General features: G+C 50.1%; 3 protein-coding genes and 1 long non-coding RNA gene across 6 annotated transcripts in view; 2 read left to right on the top strand and 2 right to left on the bottom strand.

The window, feature by feature from the left end:
• PHLPP2 (PH domain and leucine rich repeat protein phosphatase 2) overlaps positions 1 to 14,958 on the top strand; it is a 52,528-nt gene extending 37,570 nt beyond the window's left edge. Inside the window, exons 18-19 of one of the 2 annotated variants that reach the window (XR_010885263.1) lie at positions 1,898 to 4,185; positions 14,880 to 14,958. Coding sequence is in view for 1 of the 2 variants with exons in the window: in XM_013960151.2 (XP_013815605.2) it covers positions 1,898 to 3,040 (1,143 nt within the window). In the remaining variant the exon portion in view is untranslated. Of the gene's footprint in view, positions 1 to 1,897; positions 7,302 to 14,879 lie in introns of those variants that run through there. The other variant, XM_013960151.2, reaches the window with a different exon arrangement.
• On the bottom strand, positions 7,385 to 9,634 carry LOC136992834 (uncharacterized). The gene is made up of 2 exons (XR_010885264.1): positions 9,552 to 9,634; positions 7,385 to 7,698 (listed from the first exon to the last, which is right to left on the bottom strand). It is a non-coding gene; the product is annotated as an uncharacterized lncRNA (long non-coding RNA).
• On the bottom strand, positions 7,731 to 9,434 carry MARVELD3 (MARVEL domain containing 3; the record flags this gene model as incomplete). Its single annotated transcript, XM_067302681.1, has 2 exons — positions 7,731 to 9,120; positions 9,296 to 9,434. Coding segments are annotated over 2 exons (750 nt in total), but the record flags the coding sequence as incomplete, so codon positions are not given.
• A 3,892-nt stretch (positions 14,959 to 18,850) lies between the features above and the next one.
• On the top strand, positions 18,851 to 26,799 carry TAT (tyrosine aminotransferase). Of its 2 annotated transcripts, XM_013960150.2 has the most exons (11): positions 18,851 to 19,086; positions 19,266 to 19,370; positions 20,076 to 20,143; positions 20,528 to 20,686; positions 20,859 to 20,997; positions 21,534 to 21,586; positions 21,973 to 22,125; positions 23,029 to 23,157; positions 23,600 to 23,683; positions 25,182 to 25,280; positions 26,104 to 26,799. In XM_013960150.2, the coding sequence occupies exons 1-11, from the start codon at positions 18,852 to 18,854 to the stop codon at positions 26,245 to 26,247; spliced, it is 1,368 nt and encodes a 455-aa protein (XP_013815604.2). In that variant the 5' UTR covers position 18,851; the 3' UTR covers positions 26,248 to 26,799. The 2 variants fall into 2 exon arrangements, with proteins under 2 accessions (XP_013815604.2, XP_013815603.2); XM_013960149.2 differs by lacking the exons at positions 25,182 to 25,280; positions 26,104 to 26,799 and adding an exon at positions 25,036 to 25,173.
• Positions 26,800 to 27,114: the final 315 nt, after the last annotated feature.

The following is a 27,114-nucleotide window of genomic DNA, read 5'->3' as shown; positions in this document are numbered from 1 at the left end:
CCAGTAAAGGCTTGATTTAAGTACATGCCATGCTGAGCTCTGCTGGCTGCGCAATACAGCAGGGGCAAGGATGGCATGAAGATGTTGGGATGACTTGTCTGTTGCTTCTCACTCTGCTTCTCTTGCTAATTAACTATTCAGTATGATGTGTTACTAAAACACCCATCAGGGCCTGAGAATGATAGATACAGGACACAAAGGATGGTTTAGGGAAGAAGCAGGGGAGAAAGAAAATAGGTATGAAGCTAAAAGAGGGGAAGTACATGATACAGAGCAAGACCTGGGTGAGTGTGGAGAAGAGCCACTCTGAGCAACAGAGCAGGGCCTGGAACATCATCTTGTCTCAAAACCCACAAAATATCCAGTCCATCTTTAGTGCCTCTTGGAAAGCATGACTCAAGTATCTCTCCTTGGAGTTCTTCCATGTCTTAGTAAAGGTAGAGGATTAGTGGCTCTTGAGACATGCAGAATATGGATACTGAGTATACTACACATGGAAATTTTAATGCAGAAAAGGCAGAAATATTTAGTGTTTTTCTGCAAAAGTATTAAAATAATTTCTGGAGAAATTTCCAAGGTTAATTTTTTAAAAATTTTGGAAATAACAGGGAAGTTCCAAAGAACTGGAAAATAGCTGGCATATGCCAAAGAGAAGATGAGAAGGAAATTCGTAGAGCCCTTAGTTGGTGCCTAATTTGGTTAATATCAGTGTTGATCCAGAATGCAGTCAGTAAAGAACTGAGAAATCAGTGCCAGTCATATTAGTTTTATGTACAGTGGGTCTCTTAAAAAGTATCAGATTTGTTTGATAAAAGTGAGATCAAAAGCTTTTTTCTGACAGGGATAATCTCTTAATGTGTTATAGCTCTGTGAGGCACTATATTCCACAGCATTCTGACCAAAAAATAATTGTGGAATCAATGTAGCGCACCAAGTGATTTAAAAACTATTTGATCAGCAGATTCTGAAAATTCCTTGCAAATGAAATCATTGTCTAAGGAGACTTCTCTGCATGTGTTCTCTGCTGCTTCTTTATAATAATTATCAGCAACATTTAACAACATGTAGAGGGTACAGAAATTGATGAAGTTGTAAATACTGATTTGTATGAGTCAGTTCTGTGCTTTATTTTGGATTATTTGAGGGCATGGGCTCATGTGAACAATATGCTACTTAACATGCAAGAAGTTAAAGAACAGCCAAGAACACTGGGGAAACTGTATACTCTCTATGCACTGACCTAGAAAAGAGACCGAGGGCTCTGTCAGTAATTTTGTATCCAGGAGACTGAAGGCTGGCCTTGTTCTAGTGAGCTAGAGGACTATCTGGTGGGAACAGAAAGGAGGTAAGTAATACCTCCAGGTGACAGCAGTAGTGCGATCACTGCTTGCTGTTTTCTTCCTCAGGGTGTAACGTCCACACTTCAGAATGCATGTTAACAAAGGTGGAAATGGTTCAGAAAATGCACAGAAATTATTTAATGCTTGGATAATCTGCCTTGCAATGAGAAGTAGAAAGTCATAATCTCACTCATAGAGACAAAATGAATTTCATTCAAGAGTCGTAAGTGAGATTCTCTGGCCAATGTGCTGCAGGTATTTCAGCTGCACATTTCAAAAGATTCACTACAACATGCCCTGTTTAGAATGCGGCAAAAACACTTGTTGGACAACACTTTGTTACTGCCAGCATGGGGGATGATAGGTACTATGAATGTCTGTGCTGTGGTACCTGGACCCTGATCCCTTGTTTCTAGACTGTAGCTGACTTAGCCGTGTCTGTGTTGCACTGGCATGTCTCAAGGGCTCTAAACCACTATGTGGGCAAGGGAAAGACTACTCTCAGAATGATCTATTGGTAGGCCTAATGCTACTGCTTCATTTCTCTTTGTTTGCAGGACAACAAGGTTAATGGTGTGACTTGCTGTACTCGAATGCTGGGCTGCACATACTTGCATCCCTGGATCCTGCCCAAGCCACATGTCAGTTCCATTCCACTGACTGTACAAGATGAGCTGCTACTTCTGGGGAACAAAGCTCTCTGGGAATACCTTTCTTACACAGAGGCTGTCTCAGCTGTGCGCCATCTACATGACCCGCTAGCTGCTGCAAAGAAACTCTGCACTTTAGCCCAAAGCTATGGTTGCCAAGACAACGTAGGTGCAATGGTGGTGTGCCTGAACATTAGTGAGGACAGCTGCACTTGCGAGATGCATGGACTCACCCTGCCAGGCCCTGGGGGATTTAGTTCAGCCACCACCAAACTAGCGACACCTTCCTCTAGCAGTGGAATTGCTTCAGAGTTCAGCAGTGAACTGTCTGCTTCTGAGGTTAGCAGTGAGGTAGGCTCTACTGCTTCAGATGAACACAATGCTGCTGGTCTTGAGGGCAGCTTGCTACCACGGCAAGAGCGACGTTGCAGCCTACATCCTGTACCCCCCTCAAGCATCTTTCAGCGCCAACCTTCCTGTGCCACCTTCTCTAGCAACCAGTCTGACAACGGGCTGGATAGTGATGATGAGCAGCCTGTGGAAGGTGTCATGATGAATGGCAGTAAAGTGGAGGTGGAGGTGGACATCCACTGTTGTAAAGGAAAGGGGCTGGAGTTTGAACCTCCTGCTGCAGAGTACAGCTCCTCTGCTGCAGTGCCAGAGGATGACTCTGATGGGCTTGTCCTCATGATTCAGAGTCAGAACAGTGTAAACAGCAACACTGTGCAGGCAGGAGTCAAGGAGAAGTGTGAACTGCAGAAATCACCTTCCACGTGCTGTCTCTATGGAAAGAAGCTTTCCAATGGCTCCATAGTGCCCTTGGAGGAGAGTCTCGACCTCATTGAAGTAGCCACAGAGGCACCCAAGAAGAAAACAGGCTATTTTGCTGCTCCATCCCAGATGGAGCCAGAGGATCAGTTTGTGGTGCCACCTGATCTGGAGGAGGAAGTGAGGGAACAAATGAAGCAGCACCAGGAGAATGGAGCAGATCAGGAGCAGAAAGAGGAGCCTGCAGTGGCTCTGCCAGAGGAGTTTGATACAGCTTTGTAACCCTATAAGTACTGCTCCCACACTGTCTGTCCCAGGAAGCCCTGTCCCATAAGGGTTGTCTTGCCCTCCAGGGAGAGCTGGGATCTGTAAGGAGTACAGGCATCTGCTGCTTCCTCAGTGGAGTAGAGAAAGATTTGGGAGTGCTAAGGTCTGGGCTGTCCGCTTTTCACTGTAGAGCACTCAGACCAGCAGCTGAGCTCTGTTAGGGACTGCCTGGGAATTGTGCAAGTGCTAGGAAGAAGGCAGGTGTTCAGCACCTGCCAATAACTCCTTCCCCCTGAGGTTCTGCCAGCTCTGCAGGTGAGGGGCTGGCATCAGTGTGGGGGGTGAGGCAGCTGCTAAGGCACACATGCAGTGTTTAGAGTCATGTGAATATTTCTGACCCAGCCCCCTGACGGCACCTGACTTTGTTTTTCCTTGAAAGAATACAGCCAGTTGCAATGAAGCTGACCCAAGAATGGTTTCCTACATGCATTGCAAGCACTTTCATTGATTGCACTCAGGCTGTTCTCCTCCCCATCAGCCCAGCACTTTATTACTTAGGGGTCAGGGGAGAGAGGGCTCCAGTGCCCCTGTCCACAGCAGATGTGGGAGGGGCTTTTCCCAGTGGGTATTGATAGGGCCCCGGAGGACTCAGGGTACCAGTGCCCTCCTGATAAGCACTGGTGCAAGGAAGAGTAAGGGGTTTGATGGGGTCAGCCTAGGCAGGATGAGGAAATAAACAGCTGGGTCATAAGTGGATGTCTGCTGATGTTTTACATGGAGCACAGGAGAGATCAACAGTGGGCTTGTTGATTGATGTAATCTGTAGAGGTAGTGCTTATAGCTGCGGGGCTCAGACCCATCCCAGCAGCTTGGCCACCTCCATCATGGATGCATCACAGTAGAGGATTCCTATATCCAAAAGATATGGGATGAAACCAAGAGCTCCTGCTCATTTTGGTGAGGTACTCAGTCTACAGGAAACGCAGATGTGAGCAGCAGTGTGCTGGTCTAAGGCTAGCAAGCAGTTGGGCTGTCCCTCATATGCTGGGGAGGCTTCGAGTGATCTCGTCCACCAACATAAACCTCTTCAGCCACAGCATCTTTGCTTGCCTCTGAAAGCAGGAGTCATTTTGCAAATCCACAGCCACCTGCATTTCATGGTATGTGCCCAAACTGGCAGCAAGCAAGGTGAAAGCATACTTGTTTCTGCTTAGTTTTCAATGCAAAAGGAAAAATAGATTTTTTTCACCTTAAGAACATCTTTATCAGTACTGGGAAGGAGATGTTTAAAACAGTTCCACTAATGGTGAACTGGCCAGTGTCCGCTCAGCAGATGCACTGTGATTCCTTTAAGGTTTTTGACACAGGGCATCAATTGGCTGCCTCTGTCATCATCTTCAGAAAGCATTGTGAAGAGACCACTGCTGTAGTGTGCAGATGTCTTCCTAGCTGGCAGAGAGCTGGACAGCAGCTGCCCCACTCACGTCAGTGGTGTAATAACCCTGACTGTAACATGGGCTAGTGCCTTTTCTTCTTTATTAATTATATTTATGAAGAAAAATCTGAAAGTTTTTTCTCAAGAGTTCTGAAGGATTTGAGTTGTATATTTTGGATGAAATTCAGGCCTCGCTCAAAAGGAAATACTGTGTAGACAACTTGTTGGATTCTGACAACACAGATTTTGTGACAAAATCTAACAGAGTTTTACTCAGATTTCAGAGCTCCTTGAATTTCTTTTCACTAGAAAAAAAAATGTATTTTTACCATGCAGAAGAGAACAACTTTTTAGGATATACCTTGTGCTAGTCACCATGTAATCATATGACAAAACAACCCAACTTTTTCCAAAGTTTAAGCCCACTTGAAATTTTGTTTGTTTTTAAACATCCATTTCATTTGGAAACAGAGGAAAAAAGCTTATTCTTAGAATCATAGGAACAGCAGGATTTTGAATCCTCAGGAATCAACAGCAGAAAAAGATTTAAAAGCTAAAAATAAAAATTCTTTCAGGTTCTCTTCATAGAAGTATGCAGAAAAGGCTCATCCCAGTATGTTTGACAGCTACCTTTAATTCTTTCACTAGTGATAATTTTATCAGAAATCTGTGCCCAACCCATCAGTTTCTGAAACCTGACAACAGGGCTGCAAAACAGCCTCTGTTCAGTGTGAAGCTGATGCAGAAACGTGCTCCATTTTCTGCATAAGACTGTGACAAACTTTGCACTAGGAGAATGGTACATGTTAAGGCAAATCGGATCTCTATTTCTTGCACTGATGTGGAAAATCCAGTGGGTCCTTGCCAATCTGAACCAGTAGCACTGCAGGAAGTTTATCATGAATGGCTCTACTCAGCTCAGTGGGGAAAGGACAGGATTAAGCAAAACAGAAAGCTCTACCTTAGAGCATGCAAGATGGCTGAGCTGCTCCTCCTCATGGGAGTGGCAAAATGGAGTACAAGGAATTCCCACTTAGCCTTTTCTCCAATGCTGTTTCTGGTTTTGAAGCAGAAAGGAAGTTTAGAGAAACCAGCTGCTATTTTCTGTGGTTGTGAACTGACAGAACATGACTTGTTCTCTCAAACACTAGGTAGAATCCACAGCTTCCTCTGGTCTCTCTACATTGATGTTATGAACTGCTCATCTGATTCTGGGCAGCACAGCCTGAGCATTCCCCTCTGCCTTCTTTTGTTTTCCTGCCTCCCTAGAGGCAGGAAGCATCTACCTTGTCTTCCTCACCCTACCTATTAACACCACCTTATATTTCAAGCTCCTCAGGAGCACTGCTGTATGTGGAACAGGTACGAATGGGCAAGTCTAGTGATGGACTCACAGCAGGGGATAGAAAGTGTTAACCCACTTCCCTTACTATTCTTTTCCAGTCTCTTCTCTGAATTTTGTATGTGGTTGTTGCACAGATACATCATCTCCACAGAGCCACAGCACTGAGAATGTCCCATTCATTAATTATCAGGTTAAATGAACTTACTGTTGGAGAGGGGTTCTTAGCTTGGGGTCATCCGGCACTCTCTTGTCCCTGCTGAGAGCAATGCCAGGCCTGCCATGTTCCAGAGGCCACAGTCAAGTTTGGCTGCTGGGGTAGAGTTTATCCATCTCTTCAGTAATTCTGGCCCTGCTGATGAGCATGCTCACCAGGAACAGGTACTTTGAAGACACTGACCTGTCTGCTCTGTCCTTTCCAGTAAGGCTTCAGCAAAAGGAATTAATACAGGATATATTCAGTGAGGAGTGGTTGATGCCAGAGTATTAAGGATAAGGGATAGCTTCCAAATTGCTCCTAGCATGTGCAACAGGCCAGGCGGAGGCAGCACTACAGATTCCTGGAATTTGATTGGACTTAGCTAGAGGGGAGGGTAAAATTTTCAAAGCAGCAGCAAGTATTTCCCTTTCTAGGGGAAAGGTGGCTTTGCGGCCTGCAATCCTGCTAGTACACAGGACATTCAGCCACACCTAAGGCCCTTGGACTTCAGGACTTTTTGCACTCTTCCTGGCTGGTGATGGCTTTCATGTCACTTGCCAAAGGGCCTTCTTCAGGCAGTAGGTTCACCTCTTTGGTTTTGTGCGATCATTGTCTGCTGTTCTCTTGCCGTCTGAAGACTCATAGTGTGGTTGGTTTTTTTGTTTGTTTGTTTGTTTTTAATTTTTAAATAATACCTTTTTTAACTTGACTCACACGGGCCAGAGCATGTTAAAGAAAAATTGCGGCACATCTATTGTTTATAAAATAATCCTTTTTCATGCTTTTTGTTTTAAAATGGAAACTATTTTATGTATTCCACTCTAGCATGAAGCTATAATAATCCCCTTTTTCATTGTATATGGGAGTAGGTCATTTAATGAATGCACCTTCAGCACTGTAGCCTCTGTGTGTTGCTTTGGAGAGGCAAATGGTGTAAGACTGCTGGAAAACACTATTCCATTGATTCTTTATTCAGATGTACAGAACAGTTCAGGAAGGAAGAATATTTTTGCATCAACTTTTCAGCTAACTTAGCAATAAAGATTTTTACTTTCATCTAACTATATATTCTGGTTCCATTACTGCACTGGAGGGAATGTGTGCAATATCCCAGTCAAGCATAGCTGTGGCTAGCCATAGCCATGCTGCAGGATCTCCTTCACTGAGCTCTGTGTGGCTACTTCCACTCAACAGCCTCCCCTGCATAAGCTACTTGCAGAACACTGTGAAGGTAGACTTCATAGGTACCAAGCATTAGGTAGCTTTCTGTTCCCGGCGAGAGGAATCCCACCCAGTAGACTTGCTCTAAATGGTACTGCTGCTCTCTGAAGTAGCTTAGCGGCTACTAAGAAGGAGGAGAAATCAAATAAACCCAGAAGTACCTGGAGTGTTACTGTGAAGAATATTTCTTCTACTTTTATATCTCTGCTTCCAACCAGTATTCCAAAACTTCAGAAATCATGAAGATTTAGTCACTGGTGTTAGTGAAACTGGAGCTAGATCCAAGACAAAGCACGTTTCTGGTGTTCAGTGGGCTTTGCTTTTCTTTTTTTTTTTGCACAGGACTGGTCTGTGAGACCAGTGGTTGTTCCATCTTCATATGGACAATGCACACAATGGCCATTGCTCAGAAATGACATTTCATCCTGAGGCATGATTCTGTGATTCTAGTACTACATTTTTTTCTGTTACATTTCCTATAAAAGTAAAAAAAAAAAAAATTAGAACCTTTCTGAAAGAGTTAATTTCACCTTTAATTGTTTATAAACAGTACAAGAGCAGCATCTCATTTCCTCAACTTGTAAACTGAGAATGTATTTTGAGAACAATATTCTTCTGTCTTAAACCACATGTTTTTCAGTTTTAAGTTCATACAGCTTTTGTCTGATTATCCTAACTCTGGGAGTCTTTTCAAGCAAAACTATTGTATACAGGATAGAAGAGACCATTTCATACAGAAAGATGCCATCGCCAAGTCAGTTTGAAAAGGCACTGTGTCACAGATTAGGCTGTGTGTATTCATCATAAGAACTTCATTCAGATATGCAGTGGTGAGAAAAGAGATGCACATCTGATCCCTCTTATATTTATCTAATTTGTCATATCTATTCATTAGCTGAATCTATTAATTCCTATTTCATTATTGAGGGTGTCTTGCCAGCAACATGTAGCAAGGCTTCATTGGAGGAGAACAAGACATCCCACAGAGAGGGGGTGGAAGGGAGTGCAACTTGTGAAGCAGGCAGCTTGCTGGAGTCAACTACAAGCAGAAGGTCATTCCTGCTAAGAGACAGCCACCAGATGAAGACAATCCATGGGACTAATTATGTGTCCACTAATAATTTAACAATGCAAATTTAAGTTAAGAACAGTGTCACTCTACTTTATCTGAAGCCATTCTCTGTCAGAGCACACGCCGCCCGTGGGCAAGGAAAAGCGTGCTGCTTCATCTCAGTATGGAGGCTGGCACAAGGACCATTAAAAAAGCAGAGGTGTCAGAGCTTCATTCTAATGCTCATACGTTTGTACTGGCTTCTGTTTCAACCTGCGAACTGTTCTGTACCCCTCGACAGCGAGGCCAGCACTGAGCAGGTACGCCACGACAGCTATGCAGCCCGAAAGGCCAGCAGCTATCTCTGCCCCATGCAGGCTGCACCTAAAGCCCTGATAGCCTTTGCTTTGGTAAAGGTGCTCTCTTTCTTTGCACACTGATGAGTTATAAACTTCCAGCAGCTCACGGAAGAAATAGTACAAAGCAGGCAGCAAGCCAACTGCAACCAGTACGTCCAGGACGCATTCAAGCAGCAGCCAAGCTGGGAAGTGCCATGGCAGCCGCAGAAGGCCAGCCAAAACGAGAAGGCAGGAGAGGACCGTGAGCGCCCCCCCCACGGCCATGGCCGCCCTCGCAACCGGCAGCTTGCGCAGGTGGAACTGCTGGTCCAGCCGCCGGGCCCGCTCCCCCTCTGCCCCGCCGAAGCCGCTGTAGGCCCCGCCGTAGTGGTAGTAGTAGAGGCCCCCCAGGCTGGCGATGCCGGTGTAGCCGCCCGCGGAGCCGTGGGACACGGAGCTGCAGACGAGGATCAGCAGGGCGAGCAGCGCCTCCACCGCCTGGCAGCAGGCTGCAGAGCAGAGCGCGGGGTGGGTGGGCGGCCGCCCGCAGGCCCCGCGGCGGGACAGCGCCTCCCGCCCCGCGGAGCCCGGCCGCGGCAGCCCCCGCGGGCAGCGCCGACCCGGCGGGAGCTCAGGGCCCGCCGCCCCGCGCCCGCCCGCCCCGGCCCGCCCGCCGCCGCTCACCCCTGCCCGTGCACAGGTACCGGCACCGGCGGCACTCCAGCAGCCCCGGCGGCGCGGCGCGGCTCCCGGCGGGCCCCTCCGGCCGGGCTCCGGGCGCGGGCCTCGGCGGCGCGGCGCTGAGGGGAGAGAGCGGCGTGAGGGGGGGGGGGAGCGGGCGCCGCCCGAGCCCCCCCGAACCGGCCGGAACCGCCCCGCGCCGCCCGAACCGGCCGGAACCGCCCCGCGCCCCCCGCCAGCGCGAGCCCCCTGCTCTCACCGCCCGCCCGGCCGCGCGCTGCGCCCGCTGCCCTGCTCCGCCATGGCCCGGCGCGGCCCCGGCCGCCCGCGAGGGAGGTGCGGCCGCCCGCGGGATGGGGCCGGCCGCGGGGCGGGAGGAGCCCCACAGCGGTCGGGGCGGCGCGGGGCGGCGCGGGGCCGGCCGCGGGGCGAGGAGCCTCGCGTCCCCCCCCCCCCCCCCGGGAGGTCGCCCGCGTCGCTTGGGCCCCGGGCGCCCAGCGGTGCCGGCGGTGGCCGCGGCCGCGCTCCCCGGCCCCGCAGGCACTGGGCTCGTCGGTGCGTCCCGCCTGTTCCCTTCAGCACCTGTTTATGGCCCTTGTCCCTGAGCGTGTCCAGTTCCTTTCTGGGCTCACTGACACTGTTTGTCCTCACAGTCTCTTGTGGTAGCAAGGTCCTGAAGTTCACTACCTGCTGTGTAAAGAAGTATTTTTTTGTGTTTATCTGATACTCGTCTCTGACTGCTTTCCAGGGGTGCCCCCTTTTTCTGTGCTGCGGGTTTTGCTGAACAAATGCTCTGCATGGCATGTTGTTGCTTCTCCGGCTGCCCTGGCATGTGGAGCCCGTGGCTCCAGAGAACGGTCGGCAATGCCTCCAAATTTGTCCGGTGGTGCAACTGCCAGGTCTGAGTTCGGCACTGTGTAGGTCACATTCAGGTTATTTTCTTTAGCTGCATTATCTTATATTTATCCATACAGAACCATATAGGCCTCTTCTGTGTCTGTTTGCTGGAGGGCACACAAAACAACAGGCCGAGACCTTTTTGCTGGCTGCCCCGTTCCCATGAACAATAATGTCCTGCAGCCCAGTGGGAGCAGCTGCCGTCCGCCCAGGGAGCCTGTTGAGCCCAGCCGTCACCTTCCGGCAGGCTGGGTGATGAATTGCTCCTTTGTTTATTGGTCCTTGCTAGAGTGGAAGGCATGTAGCCCATGTACAAGTGTCAGCACATCCTGGGGCTGACAAGAAGGTCTGAGTTGATTCAGGGTGCTCTAGGTGACCCTGCTTGAGTGTGTGTGGGGGGGTGGACTAGGTGATCTCCAGAGGGCCCTTCCAACCTCAACCCTTCTGTGACTCTGCGAGGAATGACTGTGTTTCATGGGAAAAAATAAACAGCAGGACAATTTGGAAGTACGGAGGGAAACGCAGAAGACTCCACAGGCAGAGAACGCCTCTATCCAGAAGTCTGAATGCTGTCTGGAAAAGCTTTAGAGTTGCAAAGAAGTACTCTTGTTGCATTTAGGGAAACAGAGACTTTTAGGGAGATGGGATTACACCATGAAGTCTAAGCTGCAGAGTATGAACAGTTTCCCCGAGTGGTCCAAGTTTGTTACTCAGCTGCAGAAATACACTCTATCCATCTGCAAGTTTGGTGGCACCAGTGAGATTGTTTCACACTTCTGTCCTTGCAGGAGCAAAACTGACAACCCTGTAGACTATTTCAGCAGCCTCAGCACAGTGGGAACCCCCCCCCCCCAATCTTTTCTCCCTGAAGGGCAAAAGATCTGCATGCTCACCTTAAAATTTACCTGGTTTTGGCATGAGGGAGAAGCAAACCCCAAAACTCCTTGTTAAACCCAGTTTAGCTAGAGGGGACAGGAGTTTTGTGATAAGGAGAGGTTAGGAAACGGGGAGACTATGGGGAACCTAGAATGGGGACCCTGCAGACAGTGCAGCAGCTCAGCATACACTAAAAGGCAACAGTCTCACTGCTGAGCAGAACCAAAGCCTCCTTGTTGCTATGCACAGGATGAGCTTAAAAGCTGCAGCAATCCTTTGTGTAATTTGAGGATTGTGGGCAATGCCATTTTGCTTAGTAGAGCTTTTAACTGCCGTGGAAAGGACACAAACAACTAAGTTAGTTAAATAAGCCTGCGTCATAAGAAGGTATGAAATAACAGTGTTCCTTGTGCAGAGTGTTGCTGCTGGTCATCCTGCAAGCTGAGCCTAAGGTGTCTTTGGAATTTGTGATGTGCTGGAATTACTTGTTCAAAGCAAGACACAAAGCTGGAAAATGCTGCCTGTTGACTTTGTGTTGCGTGAAGTGTTCTATTAGAGTGTTTGCTGCTAACAAGTGAGGTATAAACTTTAGAGTATCGTAGAATTGAGTCAAGCTTCTTCAGTTACTATATCTAGATCAGTGCACAAGAATTTGTGCAAATTGAACAAAATGCTTTGTTCATGCTCTAAATTATCATAGCTGATGTACTAGCTGAGGTTGGTCAGCTTCATCTTATGGGTTTCTATTCACACTGCAACAAGTAGCAGTCAACAGAAGAGAGCAACAGGAAGGTCAGGACATGCTTGCCTCTAGTTTGGCGTCTCATTTTCTTTTTTCTTTTTGGTTCTTCTGTTTCTGGCTGCTCCTGATGTCATTGCTGCACTAATGGGAGGGAAGGGCCTGGCCTGGCTTGCAGTGGGCCAGGAGCTCTAACCTGGTTCAGTGCCCTCCCTGGGAACTTGGAGGGTGAAGTGGAAGAAGGGAGTCATAAACTGCCTCATATTTCTCCAGCGTGAGGCAGCTGGGAGCTGCAGCACAGTCACTGCTGACCATTACAGCCAGATTTATCGACTGTCCCACGTAAATAAATAATCACGGGAACAATGAGCACAGCACAATGACGATGCAGCAATGCTGCAGAAAGGAACTGGAGGTTATGGTGAATCGCAAATTGAACTCAAGTCCACGATGTCATCCTATTGCGAAAAAAACTAATATCACTGGGATGTATAAACAGAGATGTCACATGGAGGGCATGTGAAGAAATTCTTCTGCCCTCTTCAGTGCTGGTTAGGCCTCCACTGGCTGTGGTCCAATTCTGCGCACTGTTTCCAGAAATGAGTGAATCAGCTGGAGGGGATCCAGAGGAAAGCAAAAGAAAAGTCTAGAAATGTAACCTGTAAGAAAAGATTGACCCTAGTCCTTTCATTTAACCGAACAGAGGGGAGGCATCTTAACTTGCAAACTTGTAAAAGGCTGCTGTCAAGAGGAGGGGAGTGTCTTGTTCTCCTTATCTGCTCTTGGCATGGTCAAGAAGCAGTGAGCTTAACTTGAAGCAAAAGACATGCATTTTAGACACCAAAAAAAGCAAAACACCACTTTCTAATAAGAAGAGCAGTTGTTGCTGGAGCAGATTGATTGGGCAGGTGGTGGGTCTCCATCACTGGGCCTCGGGTTCAGTCTGAGCGGGTGGCCTGTCTGTGCTGTCTAAGAGGAGGTGTGGCTGGTGCTGCCCCCCTCACTGACCATGAGCCGGTGGCGACCCCTCGCTCCACAGGGCCTCTGTGCCTCTTTCCATCCTGCCCCCACTGGCTGGTCGCTGTCCCACAGCTTCAAGGCCATCAAGGGGGGCAGCTGCCGCAACAGACCATGCAATGGCTTGAATTTCAGAAGTCACAACTCAAACACAGGGTATGCACTTACACAATGTTTGCCTGGGTGTAAGCAAAAAGCAAGGCTGGGCAAGATGTTTCTCTGCACTGTGCCTGCACCCAGGAGCTGTTAACCCCAGCATGGAGCATTCCTTGCAGCATCTGTAGCAGGGCCTGTGACTCCTCTTCACTGTGGCTTTTGGGCCTGTAGCTCCCTTGCCCCAAATCTGCACGGACCTGGACTGCTCCTTGCTTCTCTCAGCATCCTTGCCAGTGTCCTGCACGGGGGCTTAGGGCCCAGGCTGAGTAGTGCAAGGTTCCTCACAGCTGCTGGACTCCTTCCCCTCCCCAGTGCTGCAGAGGTCCGTGGCTGTGGAGAGTGATCTGGATTTCCCAGTACAGCTAGCATCTGACTGTAGCACTGCATTTACCAGCTGCAGACGTTCATCTTCCTCAGACAGTGGTATTGTGGGAGGCCTATGACATGCCATGGTCATGAAAGAGTTTGGCCTTTACATTTCCTAATTTTCTTAACAGAGAGGGATTGCCACGGTGGGAGATAGTGTTCATTAAGGCAAGTGTACTAATGCAGCTGTTTTCAGCCCAGGCCGGGACATGCAGAAGGAAAGAGCTGTCCCAGAAGCCTAGATGTGAATGACTATCCAGAGCACCGCTGTTCCCACTGCAGTGCCCTGTGTGCATGGGCAGTGCGAGTCACCTTGCTCCACTTTCAAATGCAGCAAGTGCAGAGATCAGACAAGACCCAGCGGCTGGAGCTCCCCTCCCCAGAGCCCAGCTCACAGGGGTGCCTGCAGCACCCTGCAAGCCTCCTGCTTTACACAGTCTACTTTTCCAGAATGAAGCATCCCTAGCTAGATTGTAGCAATGTGCCTTTTTGTCTCTTTCACATTTTTCTTTCTGAAGTCAAATCAAAAATGATCCTACCTACAGGCAGCTAGATACAATAGGTACCATATAACTTTCCAGTTATTCACTGGCTTTGAGTTGCTCTATGTGAATTGTGCTGTCTTTCTGGCTCTGAAAATACAAGGTTTGCATGGCTTTGAAGAAGCTAGCTGTGGTTTTTTTGGAGTTTAGTTTCTGCTCTGCTTCCACAAAGAGACAGCTGGTGCTATGCTCTGTTTCAGGTTAAAGCTGGGCAATTAAGATTGCTGGAGGCACAACCATACATAGTCATGGTTTGATCAGACTTGTGCAAATGTCTGCAGATTTGGCACAGCAGCCCTGCCCACACCAAAAGGCAGATTTAACTGTGAATATTTCCATTTTCAGAGTGCTCATATGAGCTGACCTGTAACGGAGCAGGTTTGTCTCTTGCTGTGTTATAAAGATAAATATGTCTTGGGATCTATGAACAGTCACAAAATTCACAAGAGCTAAGGAATGTTTGGGGCTATTTGCTCATCTACATGAGGGACTGATAGGAAATCAATTTTAAAAAAGAAAAGAAAAATCACATATTTGCTTATTGAGAGCTGATTCAACTGGGAATGACCAAGCAGAGATTAGGCTACACGTATATTGGTGGAGAGCAGCTCCTGAATTGGTTAAGACTGTATGTGTTTCAGAAAGGAGCAGCCAGAAATCACTGAAAAGAAATGCAAAACATGAGGAGATGACTTGTAAAGTGATTTGTAATTGACCCTGGGAGATTTTTGTGCAGTGTGCTGGTTGGTAAGAGACATAGGTCAGCACTCTGAAAGGGGTGCAGCACACCCTGAAGGGGGGTTGCAGAGCACAAAGGTAAAACTGTGCTGGTGCATGTCCTGCCCGCAGCCTGGCAGAGACACAGATTTGCCAGTGCAGTGATGCTTGAGTCTTTGCTCCCCTGGAGCTGCCATTTGTCAGTCCTGCTTTGTAATTGTGGCTGGTCCTGGAAGAGGGAACTGCTTGATCTTATTGGTTTGTCCTCTGTTCACAGAAACAGGCCTCTGAGCAGTCCTGGTACCAGAGCAAGGCAGCACCAGAGAAACACTGACATCATCATCAGTTTCTCCTTCCACCAGAAAGAGACAAAAGGTCTCTGCTGCGACCAGTTACTCAAGCTACAGAAGACACAGGGAGCTGAAGAGATATGCAGTAAGAGACCCATGGGGGAGAGCTGCTGAGACAGAGGAGCAAATTGGGGGGGGTAGAGGGAGCTAGTCAGGGCTGGTGTGGGTGCTGGAGGTCTTGACAGTCAACACAACCAGCTGCCTTGCTGGCAGAAATGCAGCCTGCAGGATCTGTCCACCCCTTTCACTGCACCTTATGAGCGATGCTTGGCCACATTCGCAGGGCCTGAAGCGCTGAGCTGAATGTTGCTGCTTCAGCCCCAGGAAGCTCCATGCACCATGGAGTGGTGCAGAGCTGCGGACTCTGTGTGGGAGAGCATCCAGAGAAGGATCAGAGTTATGCAGAGAGAGGAGAAGGGCATAGCAATAGCAGAAGGAACCCAGTGTCCCCATGGCGCTATGTCCTTCCCCAATCTGGTCAGGTTCCCAGCCTTATGTAACTGGGGCTACCTGTTTCTTCAGCACCACATTTTTCCCGTTTGGCAGCAGGCTTCCACTCTGCCCTCCCCTGAACCCCACTGCAGAGTGCAGGATTACAGGTAGAGTTCCAGGTTGCGTCAGCTTCAGGGGTTGTTGCTAGGCAGAACATGCAGTGTCCTTGAGGCCTCCCTGTGCCACATTTAACCCTGGCAGGGCTGCAGCATGCCAGGGGATGGGGTCAGCTGCAGGGAGCTGGAAAATAACCCCTAGGTGCTTGGAGAGGGTCTGAGTTCCTGAAGGTGTTCATGTGTCAGGCTTCAGCAAGAAGGGAGAAAAGTCTGGAACTGTTCAGTTCTGAGTAGAAAAGAGCCCAGATGGCTTTGAGACAACACGTTTCATTGTGAAATGTTTTTGAAAAGTACGATTCCTTGTCCAAAGCCCCTAGGGTGGCTGCTGTGGGAGGCCTGAAGGCCTGGGGACCCTGGCTGAGACACACCGGCTGCATGCAGCCACCTCCCGGCCTGTCTCCAGCACCTGTGGCTCTGGCCCCTGCCATTCCTGTTGTGCCCTCAGCAGTGCTGAAGCCAGCTCGGGAATCGTGACTCCCCAACAGCATCACCTCAGTCCACAGGACTGAGGGAGGGGGCTGCTGCTTGTGCCTGGGGAGATGCAGCCTTACTGCTGGCGGTGCAGTGGGCTTGGGCTGAGCACGAGTGGTCCTCCCTCCTCCCACACAGCAGTGGGTGTAAACAGACAAAATCACCATGACCGCTGGCCTCTGCAATGGAGGCGTCAGCAGTCTGTTTGCAAGGAGATTAGCAGGTTCCGTGTTGTCCCTGAGTAGCTCTTTGATCTCCAGCCATCTGCTGCCAGGGTGATAGGGGAAGGCTTGGAACAGCCCTTCCAAGGCAGGGAGGATGCAGACTTCTCTCTTACATACTCCGGGCCTGTAGCAGGCAAAGGACAGAAAGGCACAGGTTTCACGTCATTTAAAGAAAAGGGCCTACTGGCAAATGGTGTCATCTGCACTTTGCAGCACCATCAGAGAAGGAGGAATTGCATCGTCTCTGTTGTCTGCCAAAAATGATGAGTCTGGGCCTTGCGACAAAAAAAACAGAGCACCTTGGGCTTTCTTTAACTCTTCAGGTCCTGGTGCATCCCAGACGCTGCCTGTGAAGTGCCTGCCTCCCTGATGCCACAAACTGTCTATCCACCAGTAAATGGGGATCCCAGGGCCTTTGAGGTGGGCAGGACAGACTAATGCTTTCCATGGGCTTTGGTGTCCATTACTTCACACTTGGTACATTACAAGGGCCTGGGGCTGGAATAGCTGGGCTCTGCTCTCTGTGGGACCCCCACAGCCCCTGCTGACTTTGAGGATAGAGGGAAGTGGTGCAGACGGGAATCAGCTCAGGGTTTTGAGGAGCCAAGCCATGCCTCTCTGCGGGCTGCCTGCAGAAAGAGTTAATGTGCAGGCAGATTCCAGGTGTTTGAATTGAACACAGTTACAGTGGGGAGGAGAGGGCATTTTTGGGTGGAGAGTGCAGCCCTCTCTGCCAGCCAATGGCTAGAGTATTCAAACCCAACGCCCAGTTTTGGGGCTTATTTCATGGGTGAGAATTTGCAGGAATTTCTTCTCAAGACAGTTTGTCCTGGATGAAAGGTAGGAACTGGAGCTCCAAGCTCGTTGGTGTCTCCCTCTCTGTGCTGTAGAAGGTGAAGTACTATCCTCTGGTATTTTGCTTCTTTTGGGGGGAAGAGCAGGGATCTTCCCTGGGTACATGCAGTGAAGGCGTCCATTCCGCCTGCATATGCAGTCCCCCTTCACACAAGAACCATGCTGGTGGGTGTTGTGAAGGCTCTGCTGGGATGGACATTGCACTGTGCATTTTGGACTCATCCCTGCTGTTAAACTGGGGTATATAGTTCATCTCTGTGCTCAGTTTTGAGGCAGCCATGCTGTGTCATTCCTCAGCTCCATTTCCTCATGGAAAGGAGACGCAGAAGGTGCCTGCAACAGGGAAGCTGAAGTTTTTGCTTTGTTAGCATTAGATCAGTCTCATTTGTTATAAATAGGCTAACAAGGCACTGCTGGCAGAGTAACTGCAGCAGCGTGGGGCATCCCTGGATGCAAATCTCACTGAAATGGTGAGGTATTTGTTCAGACTGCAAATCCTGCTTGGACTGCCAGGTGATGCTACAACGCTTCCAGCTCAGTGTGTCTGCAGTGGGGAAGGGGTAGCTCTCTCTCCCTTGTCTGCTGTGTCCTGAATACCCATGAGCATAGCATCTGGCTGCCCAGGGGGGCTAATTACTGTCAGGAAAGGGCCACAGTTCAGTGAATTGCCTTTCAGTGGAGCAGGTGAATAGGGCAATATGGTCACAGAGCGTGAGCAACTTATGGCAGGATTACAAGACAGGGTGCCGATGACAGCAAGAATGAGCTCAGTGGCCCAGGAGGTCTCTGTCTGCCCTGTGCCCTGTCCCTAATCTTCTGCAGGTGTAAAGGCCTAAGCCAGCAGCAGTTCTCGAGTAAGGCTTTGGCCAGTTGGGACTGGCTTGTGCTTTGTGCTGCATGCTTAGGTGCATAAGTTACTTTCAGGTGTGCTTGTTGAGGCCTAGAAAGGCAGCTTTTCCTCTGCTGTGCCTTGCTTGTTACCCAGCCTCAGGCCGGACTACAGGCCCTTTGCCTGTGGCAGTGTCAGCTCCCTGATAACTCTCTTTGCTCTGCCAGTCTTGCTCCATTTTCTAGGCACTGCCCTCTGATTGAGGGTCTCTGGACTAGTCTGTTCCTCCCTGTTGCTCTGCTGATGGAGGCAAGTGTCTGTACCCACACTCTGACACTGCCCAGTACCTCCTGAGAGCATGGGATCAGCACTACATTTTTGATATCTGAGATTTGATTTTAACAGCACTGAGCTTGTGTCTGCAAACTGAAGGGACATTCCAGGTGTGAACACACATAGTGGGCTGATTCTTGCGGTTACAGCCTGAGGTCTGCAAGTTGGTAGCTGCGGGGAACTGATCTGGCCCTCCCGTCAGTGGAACATTGAATCTGCAGTTGAGCAGTGGCTACAACAGGTTGCTAACTCTTGATGGGTGGCTGTAGTGAGGGCTGCTCCTCCCTAGCACAGCAAGCCATGCTAGGCAGTGGTAAGGCAGGCACAGAGAATGCCTTTGTCTCTGTCTTGCTGCACCTTGCTCTCATTTATGTGTGGGATTTCACACCACCTTGGCCCTCAGTACAGCCATATTTGCTGCTGTTGACGGACTTGTCCATGGGCAGTAGGTAGAGTCTGACAGCTTTCAAAGGTCTTACTTTTAGAGAGCCGTGGGCTGTGTCTCCAGATGGGCAGAGCCCTTGTCTAGCCTATGTTAGCTAAGCCCAGGAAATCTACCTCCCACTGACAGCTCTCAGGATGGACTCATACCTGATCCAAGTGAACGGCCACAGTAATCGCGCTCCTGTGCTGGACATTCATCTCAGTACCAATGGGAACAGCCTGTCACTGGGGAAGGTGAAGGGCCGGAAGCCAAGATGGGCTGTCAGGGCTTCTGAAATGTCAAAGAAGACTTTCAATCCTGTCCGAGCCATCGTAGACGGCATGAAGGTGGAGCCCAACCCAAAGAAAGCCATGATCTCCTTGTCCCTAGGTAAGCACTAGTGCTGTGGCTGGAGCTTTTGGGCAGTGGGGTGGATTGTGAGGCTGTCAGAGTGCAGGGCTCTGAAGCACAAAGCTTGTGGGAACACCCAGGGACATGCCAGGCTGCCACACAGCTCTGTGCCTGTCACAAATCAGTGAGAACTTTGCTATTTTTCAATTTTCCAAAAGGAGACCCGACGGTCTTTGGAAATCTTCCCACAAATGATGAGGTCACCCAGGCTGTGAAGAAGGTTTTGGACTCAGGACGTTACAATGGTTATGCTCCATCTGTCGGTAAGCTGACACGGCTCCTCCTGTGAGGGCAGGATGAAGATATGTGCCAGCTCCCACCCCATGGCATGGACATGGAGCCCACACACATCTCTCCAGCAACACCCTGCAGCTGCCCTCACCAATATTCTCACGGGCGCACAAGCACATGCATCCCCCAGATGCCATGAGCACCCCTCCCTGTGAGTGAGCATCATATAGGTGCTTTCCTTGAGATACCTTGAAGGCCCAGAGCTTGCCACAGAAGCTGTGCTTGTCCCCCCAGCCATTAGAGCAGGCAGGGTCTCAGCACCGCAGAAGGGCTCAGAGCTGTGTCTCCCTGCCACAGATTACAGCCAAGTTCTTTCCTGGTCTGCCTTGGTCAGGACTCCCCTTGTGCTCCCTGCCTTCATGGAGAACATGAACCTTGTTTGCAATTAGTTAGTGCAAACAGCATTCACAGAGCATAGATCACACCTGCCTCGCAAGAGTCCCTCCCCTTGGTGACACTGAGGGACCCAGGACAGGGAGGACTGCCCTTGTGCCATCACTTAACAGTGAGGGTCATGTAATAACACTTGCGTGTCAGCCTCCTGCTGCACCTCGGGAAAGTGTCACTAACAAATGGGTTTGCCCTGTCTGGGCTGGCAGCTGTGAGCCTTGTCCTCGCAAAACACAGGGAACATTGGGTAAAAAACTCCCATTCTTGTTTGGTTCCTCTCTCCCCAGGCTACCAGTCCTGCCGGGAAGCGGTGGCTGCATACTACAACTGCCCAGAGGCACCTCTAGAGGCCCAGGTACTGGCACCTGGCTGAAGCACCCCAGTGCAGTGCAGGCAGGGTGCTGCTGCCTGAGCCTAGACCATGCAACGTGAGGGTCCTGCCCCAGCTCTCACCGCCCCTGCCCAGCTGTGGGACCTAAGGCCAGTCTGTGACCTAGTCCCACACTGATCTCCTGCAGCTCCCATCCCTTGCCCTGGGCTTCTCTCAGCCACCCTCCTCAAGGAAGGAGGCTGAGCTCCCCAGTTGGTGGAGGTTTCCTGTTTTCAGTCAGGCTCTGCACTAGCCTTTTTGGCTGAGAAGCTCTCATCTGACAGAGCCTGGGGCACTTAGCAGCTCCCACATGGCTGGGGCTCCTTGGTCTGGCTGCATGTTCCACTCACTCCTGTGTGCTCTCTGCAGGATGTCATCCTAACAAGTGGCTGCAGCCAGGCCATAGAGCTCGCCTTGGCAGTGCTGGCCAATCCAGGCCAGAACATCCTAGTGCCACGGCCCGGCTTTTCCCTCTACAAGACTTTGGCACTGTCCATGGGGATTGAAGTCAAGCTCTACAACCTCTTGGTAAGTGGTGGCAGGCTAGAAGGGGCAGCCCTGATATTTCTGCCTCCCAGATATACTCTGACCCTGCCTAGGAAGTGGGTGAAGATGACTTGAACAGCCCTGGACACCTTGTCACACCTCACCCTGTGTGGCAAGCCCAGTTCCTCAGCTTTACTTCCCTTCTCTTCACTAGCCAGAGAAGTCCTGGGAAATCGATCTGAAGCATTTGGAGTCTCTGGTGGATGAGAAGACAGCTTGTCTCATTGTGAACAACCCGTCCAATCCCTGTGGCTCTGTGTTCAGCAAGAGCCACCTCCAGAAGATCCTGGCAGGTGAGCCTGCCCGTCTGCATCTGGCACAGGGCTGCAGTCTGGTGTCTGCCCAAGTTGCCCATGCCTCAGTCGCTGTGGTTCTGCAGGGTCATGGCTGTTAGCCTGCACAGTGTGAACTGCAGCAAAGCAGCACTATGGTCCCAGGATCTGCCCCTCTCCTGCATGACTGACTCCAGCCCAGGGAACAGGGCTTGGTCAGGGTGAAGGGCTTGCCTGGGCAAGAACAGGCAGGGCCTGTGCCTTTTCTTTCCCAAATGTCCTGTGTGCCTTGGACTGCTCATTTCCACACTCTGGCTTCACAGGAAGCCCTATGGCTGCTGTGCCCTGGCCCTGTGCTGCTTGCTCCCACAGGTGAGAGCAGAAGTAGGCCTAGCAGGGCTCTCTAGTGCTTGGCCAATCCAAGTGTACAGGCTGCAGGAAGAAAATAGGGACCCTCTGTCCTAGGGCAGAGCTTCCCTCCAAGCCCTGCAGCAGAGGGAAAATCTGCTCCCATGGAGAATGCAGGATGGCCAGGCTGAATGCTCTCTCTCTCACAGTGGCCTCAAGACAGTGCGTGCCCATCCTTGCTGATGAGATCTATGGAGACATGGTGAGTGTCTGTCACAGACCTTTGCACCCCTACACTGCCTATCCCTTCTGATGTACTTTGGCCGTGGCAGCTAGCTCTCCAGAGGCAAGCAGCTCTGTTTCCCTGTATTGTGCCTGAGTCCATGCCTGAATCTCCCAGTCCTGTAATTTACAGTTCCAGGTGGTACTTCTCATGTCTAGCTCCTTTCCTCTTCTCAGATGGCTCACTCCCATGTGAACACACTTACCATGTTCATACCTTGGAGCTCGTGGCTTTCACCATCAGTTTCCCCTGACTTCCTTGCCTCCCTTCTTCTTGTAGTGCCTCTTGCACATAGCCTCCCCCTTTCAGTTCTCACAGCAGGTGGAGAGAAGATAACAGCCCTAACACAGCCTCCTGTACCACAGGTGTTTGCTGACTGCAAATATGAACCTATTGCAACTCTCAGCACCAATGTGCCAATCTTGTCCTGTGGTGGCTTGGCAAAGCGGTGGCTAGTCCCTGGCTGGCGGATGGGCTGGATCCTCATCCATGACAGGAGAGACATCTTTGGTAATGAGGTGAGAACTGCCAAGCATCACTGTCATGGCAGCGTCTTCAGTGCGTGTGTCACCAGGGCCTTAGCTGATATAGGCATGTACTGCTTTTTTGCTCTCACGTGGGTGTTACCCTGTTGCTCACATGTTTCTCTGCACCCACAGGCTTTTCATGGCCCTTCCTTATGCCATCTGCTTTGGTATATGGATGGCCTGGTACCTACATCTGCACTCTAACATACTCTTTGTGTCTGCTGCTTCATGTATGCCTTGTCCTGTTTGTGTGCTTCTCTTCTCAGGCAGTTTCTGTGTGCACTGAAGGTATTGCATTGTTTATCCAGCATGTGAAGTCCATGTGTGGTCTCTATGTGCTCTGTCATGGTTTCTCTTACAAGTGGGAACAAAGCACCATGCAGTGCAGCCAGTGTCTTACCTGGCTATTTGTCCAACTGTGTTACAATAACACGCACCTCCTGCAGAGGCCTTTCTGCACAGGAAGAGGGAGAAGAGAGGAGCAACTGAGTGAACAGAAGAGTTAATATTGGCTCTCCCTGGCTGGCTTTGTTGAAAGTGTGGATAGTGGCCCCAAATCTAAGGCAAAAGCAAAACGATATTTTGCAATGACTATGGCTCTGTTTGTATTAGCTATATTCCAGACTGTTTTAGATCAGTTTGGGAAGCTCCAAAAGTGATCTCTGTTGGAATCTTGATCTGCAACTCAGGCACATAGAATGACATTGAGAATAGTTTGCAAACATGTGGAATATAGTCAAGCAAGTGTTCTGAGGTGCTCTGTATGCTCAGTGAAGAGAGAGGTATGAGCTGCCCTCTATGAACAGCTGCAGAAATGCAGACACTAGGCCTTGGAGCTTTTTCTTCAGTAAAGATCAGTCTCTGAGCTGCAAATGTCACCGTGGTTTTTTTCAGATCAGGGATGGCCTTCTAAGACTTAGTCAAAGGATCTTAGGACCCTGTACAATTGTCCAAGGAGCACTGGAACATATCTTGCACCGAACACCCCCTGAGTTCTACCACAACACCCTCAGCATCCTCAAGGTAAACAGGCTGTAACAGACCAGCGAAGTCTGTTCATGAATTGTTGTTTTGGGGGAGCTTTCTAGCCCATCCTCCCCTGCTTCAAAGTGCAGGGCAGAAGCCCTGTCTGTGACCAGAAGGGCCCAACAAATCCAATTCAAGCAGGAGGCACAGTAAGTGGGGCAGAAATATTGGCTGTGACAAGTTTCAGGCAGCCCTGCAGTCAGAGCAGGATTAGATGGGCAGACGCAGGGGATGGGAGGTTTGGCCCCAACTTGCTGAGCTCAGCTCAGTCACACCTGCCATACTCAAGGCCATGGTCACCAATGCTGTTTGCATTCATTGCCCCTTTATTTGCAGTGGGCAAACCTGTCTGTGCTCCTGGCTCGGAGCTTGGCTTCCATTTGCTGAGCTGCTTCCTGGAATTTCTCCTGTTTTGAACTTTCTCCTTTCTGTTTTTCAGTCCAATGCTGACCTTTGCTATGCTGCCCTGTCAGCTATCCCTGGCCTCCAGCCTGTTCGGCCTGCAGGAGCCATGTACCTCATGGTAAGTGAGGAGGGTGACATGCCATTTTCAGATCATCAGCACTCACACTAGGTCTCTTTTCCAGTGCCTTGTTAATGGCCTCAGGTTAGTGCTTGGTACCAGGACTCTGGTACTGTGTATCTTCACATTACCCAGTGCAGTAGATCCATCCCTTTGTCATTTTAGAAGGCCAGAGCAGGATGTCTACTTCACACGCAACAGAGGCTAGTACATTTTACCCTCTTGCCTTTGTATAGAACTCAATAGCTTGTACTTGGCAAGACACCCGGATTTGAAACCAGCTAGAAGATGGGAAGCCCCTACACCCCATGTCAGATTACCACACTTGCTGTTGAAAACTGTACCCTTCTTCCTACTAGCATGTCTGTCTCCTGCCTATGCTGTTGCTTCTTTTTCAACCTTTCTCCATACCTAATGTTTTTTTACCTTCTACAATGTAGAAATTTCCACTTTCTCATCTCAGCAAGCTCAACTAAGACCTTTAAGTCTCTAAGTTTAACATGTTTTCAAAATGTTTTGTCTCTCACAGTTTCTCCAGTTTTTCATTAGCTTTAAAAAATTTGGAACCAGAGCTGGAGAGTACTACAATGTCAATCTCACTCATGTTTTGTAGATAAATCTTTACCACTTGACGTTGTTTCCAGTTTTACCCAGAGTTACATGGATCATTCTGCTTATGTTGTTTGTGTAACGGCACAGCACTAAAATTCTTTCAGACCTTTAGCATTTCTGCAGTATCTGAACATTTATTTCAAATGAAATCAGCTGGAGAGAGGTTTCTTCTACTCACTCATTTAGAACTTTTGCATGCAAGTTCTCTCTCACCTTTTTTATTTAAAAATATTTTCCTGAGATGTTTAAAATCATCTTTGGTTATAAACAGATGGCCAGAATGTCACTGTCCTTATGTGATAAGGGGACAGCTTCCTTTTTTCCAAATGCAGAATAGAAATATTTATTGAACATTTCAGCCTTTCTACATCATTTATCAATTCTATCATCCTCATGTATTTCATTGCAAGGATTTATTTTGTTTTTAGTATTCTGTGGCTTGTTATCTTTTTTACCCATTAATTTGTCTTCGATCTCTTTTCCTTGCCTATGGATTTCTTGCATGACAGAATTATTAATGCATATTGACTACAGTTCTCTCTCAAGTTCGTTTTCAATGTCTTATTTATTGCTTTTCATTTCTAATTGTTTCCTGTATCTTTGCAATCAGCTTTTGACTGAAGTTGCCCTTAACTGTGAAACTGCAGTTTCACTGCTGAAATTAGCTACTTTGGGTAGCTAATGGATACTTATTAAAGAATCCCCAATTTTCATTTAAATGTTTCTGTTTTACATTCCAGTCAGTTCAAATGATGAGCAAGAATTGTTGAGGGCAGGCAGCTGTGCTTGGCTGGGAAGGGTGAGCAGCTCTTGGACTGTGTGGGTAAGCAGGGACACTGCTGATAATGTTGGTGCCCTTGGTTGCCATGTCTCATCTCTGCTGCAGGTTGAGATTGAGATGGAGCATTTCCCTGAGTTTGAAAATGATGTGGAGTTCACTGAGCGGCTCATCTCGGAGCAGTCTGTGTTCTGTCTGCCAGCCACGGTGAGTCTGGCTCTGAGAGCTGCAGGGAGCTGCAGGGCCAAAGCCTGGGGAGAGGGAGCAGTAGGGGGTTGGAGCTCTGGGGACAGGCAGGGAGTCCTGAGTGCAGTGCCCAGGGTAACAGTGCATACCTGCTGGCTGTGAGCTCCAGGTGTGTGGCAGGGTGGAGACTGGCAGTTCCTGGCTCACTAGCAGCCCTCGGTAGAGCTGCAAGGGTCTTCCCAGCTCCAGACTTGCTCTGTTCTTTCCAAACTGGCAGAACTATATCCCTGAAATCCATGCCCCATGCCTCCTCGCTGAAGCAGCTCTCTCAGAGGCACAGGCCTGCTCCCACCTATTTTCTTTCGTGTCTCCTGTTTCCAGCTCTCCACCTCCATGAACGGAGGGACAGGCTAGAAGCTGAGAGCATCGTGCCCTGTGCCAGTCTCCTTCCTGTTGCACTTCCTGCACCCAGATCTAGACTGGGCCTCGGTCATTCTCCATCCAGCCCTCTCCTTCCCTAAGCCTTTGATGAGGAGTCCCGAGCTCCTTCCAGCTCGTTCCCTGGGCCCTGCACTGTCCTGCGTAGTCTGCACAGAGCTCCTTTGGCCTGTGATGCCCACAGCGGCATGTGCTGAGAGCAGTTTTACAGGTGGAGATGGGAGATTTGCTTGGAACAGAACAACTAGTCTAGGGGAGCCAGAGCTGAGCCAGACCTGTCAGTCTCTGGCCCACACAGACTATCTTCACTTGCTAACACAGCACGTGGCCCTCACAAGGCCACCAGCACTCTGAGACACTGGCACCATCCCAGCTAATCTGCCAGCTTCATCCTTTCTCATTTCAGTGTTTTGAGTACCCGAATTTCTTCCGTGTGGTGATCACAGTGCCTGAGGAGATGATCCTGGAGGCCTGCAGCCGCATCCAGGAGTTCTGCGAGATGCACTACCAGGGTGCTGAGGGGGCCCAGGATATGGAGTGCGACAAGTAACCACAATGGCCTCCTGCTCCGCCAGGCCAAGCCTTGTGTGAGGCAGCAGCAGGGAAGGCAGGGCTGCTTCCCGTCGGCCCCTACCTCCCACTGCCTGCAGATAGCAGCTGTCCTGTGGCTCCACCGTTTGTGCCTCCACAGCCCCCCTCAGCACCGTGGGAAGAAGCAGCCACTTCTCTCTCCTCCTACGCTGTAGCTCACAGACCACCTGGCATCCAGTGCCAGTGCTCCCCACATGCTTTGTCTCTGCACCCTCCACATTGGTCTGTCGCAGCCCTTGAACCAGCTGCAGGCAGGCAAGCATCGCTGCCTGCCACGACAGGCCTCAAGGGCTCTGAGCAGCACCAGCTCCTGGTCCCTTTGGCTGGCAATCCCTGCGCCAGGCTGGGCCGCGGGGCAGGAGAAGGCAGTCCTCTCAGATGGCAAGGAACAAGGTATCTGAGGTCTTGCTTTTTCTGGGTATCATAAGAAGCCAGAGCTCTTTATACTGAGCCCTTTGTGCGGCAAAGGGAGTAAGTTATTTTAACTTTTTTTATTAATAAATGTTCTGACATGCCAGTCCTTGTGTTGTGACCCCAGTGTGCTAATTCAGCTGTGGGCTGGGCGGGGGCTGGCCCCTCCTGGGCACCTGGTGCAGCCTGCCCGGCCCGCAGGCGTCTGTGTGTAGCCCCCCCCCCCCGAGCACCCCCGAGGCGCAGCCCCCCCCACCCCGGGCCCCCCGGCCTCCTGAGGTGCAGCCCTCCCCCCGGGGGCCCCCCCGGCACCCCGAGGCGCAGCCCCCCCGGGGGGACTGCAGAGCGCTCCCGGGCCAGGGAACGGCGGCCCGCGGTGCAGACCCCGCCCGGCCCCGCGGCCCCTCCCTCGCAG

This window comes from Apteryx mantelli, chromosome 10, assembly GCF_036417845.1.
Source record: "Apteryx mantelli isolate bAptMan1 chromosome 10, bAptMan1.hap1, whole genome shotgun sequence".
NCBI lineage: Eukaryota > Metazoa > Chordata > Aves > Apterygiformes > Apterygidae > Apteryx > Apteryx mantelli.
The sequence above is the reverse complement of the archived record's forward strand: the minus strand, read 5'-3'. Positions and strand labels throughout refer to the sequence as shown.

Excerpts from the sequence above, each read along its gene's own strand:
- TAT (XM_013960150.2), top strand. The coding sequence starts at position 18,852 with ATGGACTCATACCTGATCCAAGTGAACGGCCACAGTAATCGCGCTCCT. Across the intron at positions 20,998-21,533 it reads CCTCCAGAAGATCCTGGCAG|TGGCCTCAAGACAGTGCGTG; the intron begins GTGAGCCTGCCC and ends TCTCTCTCACAG. Across the intron at positions 25,281-26,103 it reads TGTTCTGTCTGCCAGCCACG|TGTTTTGAGTACCCGAATTT; the intron begins GTGAGTCTGGCT and ends TTCTCATTTCAG.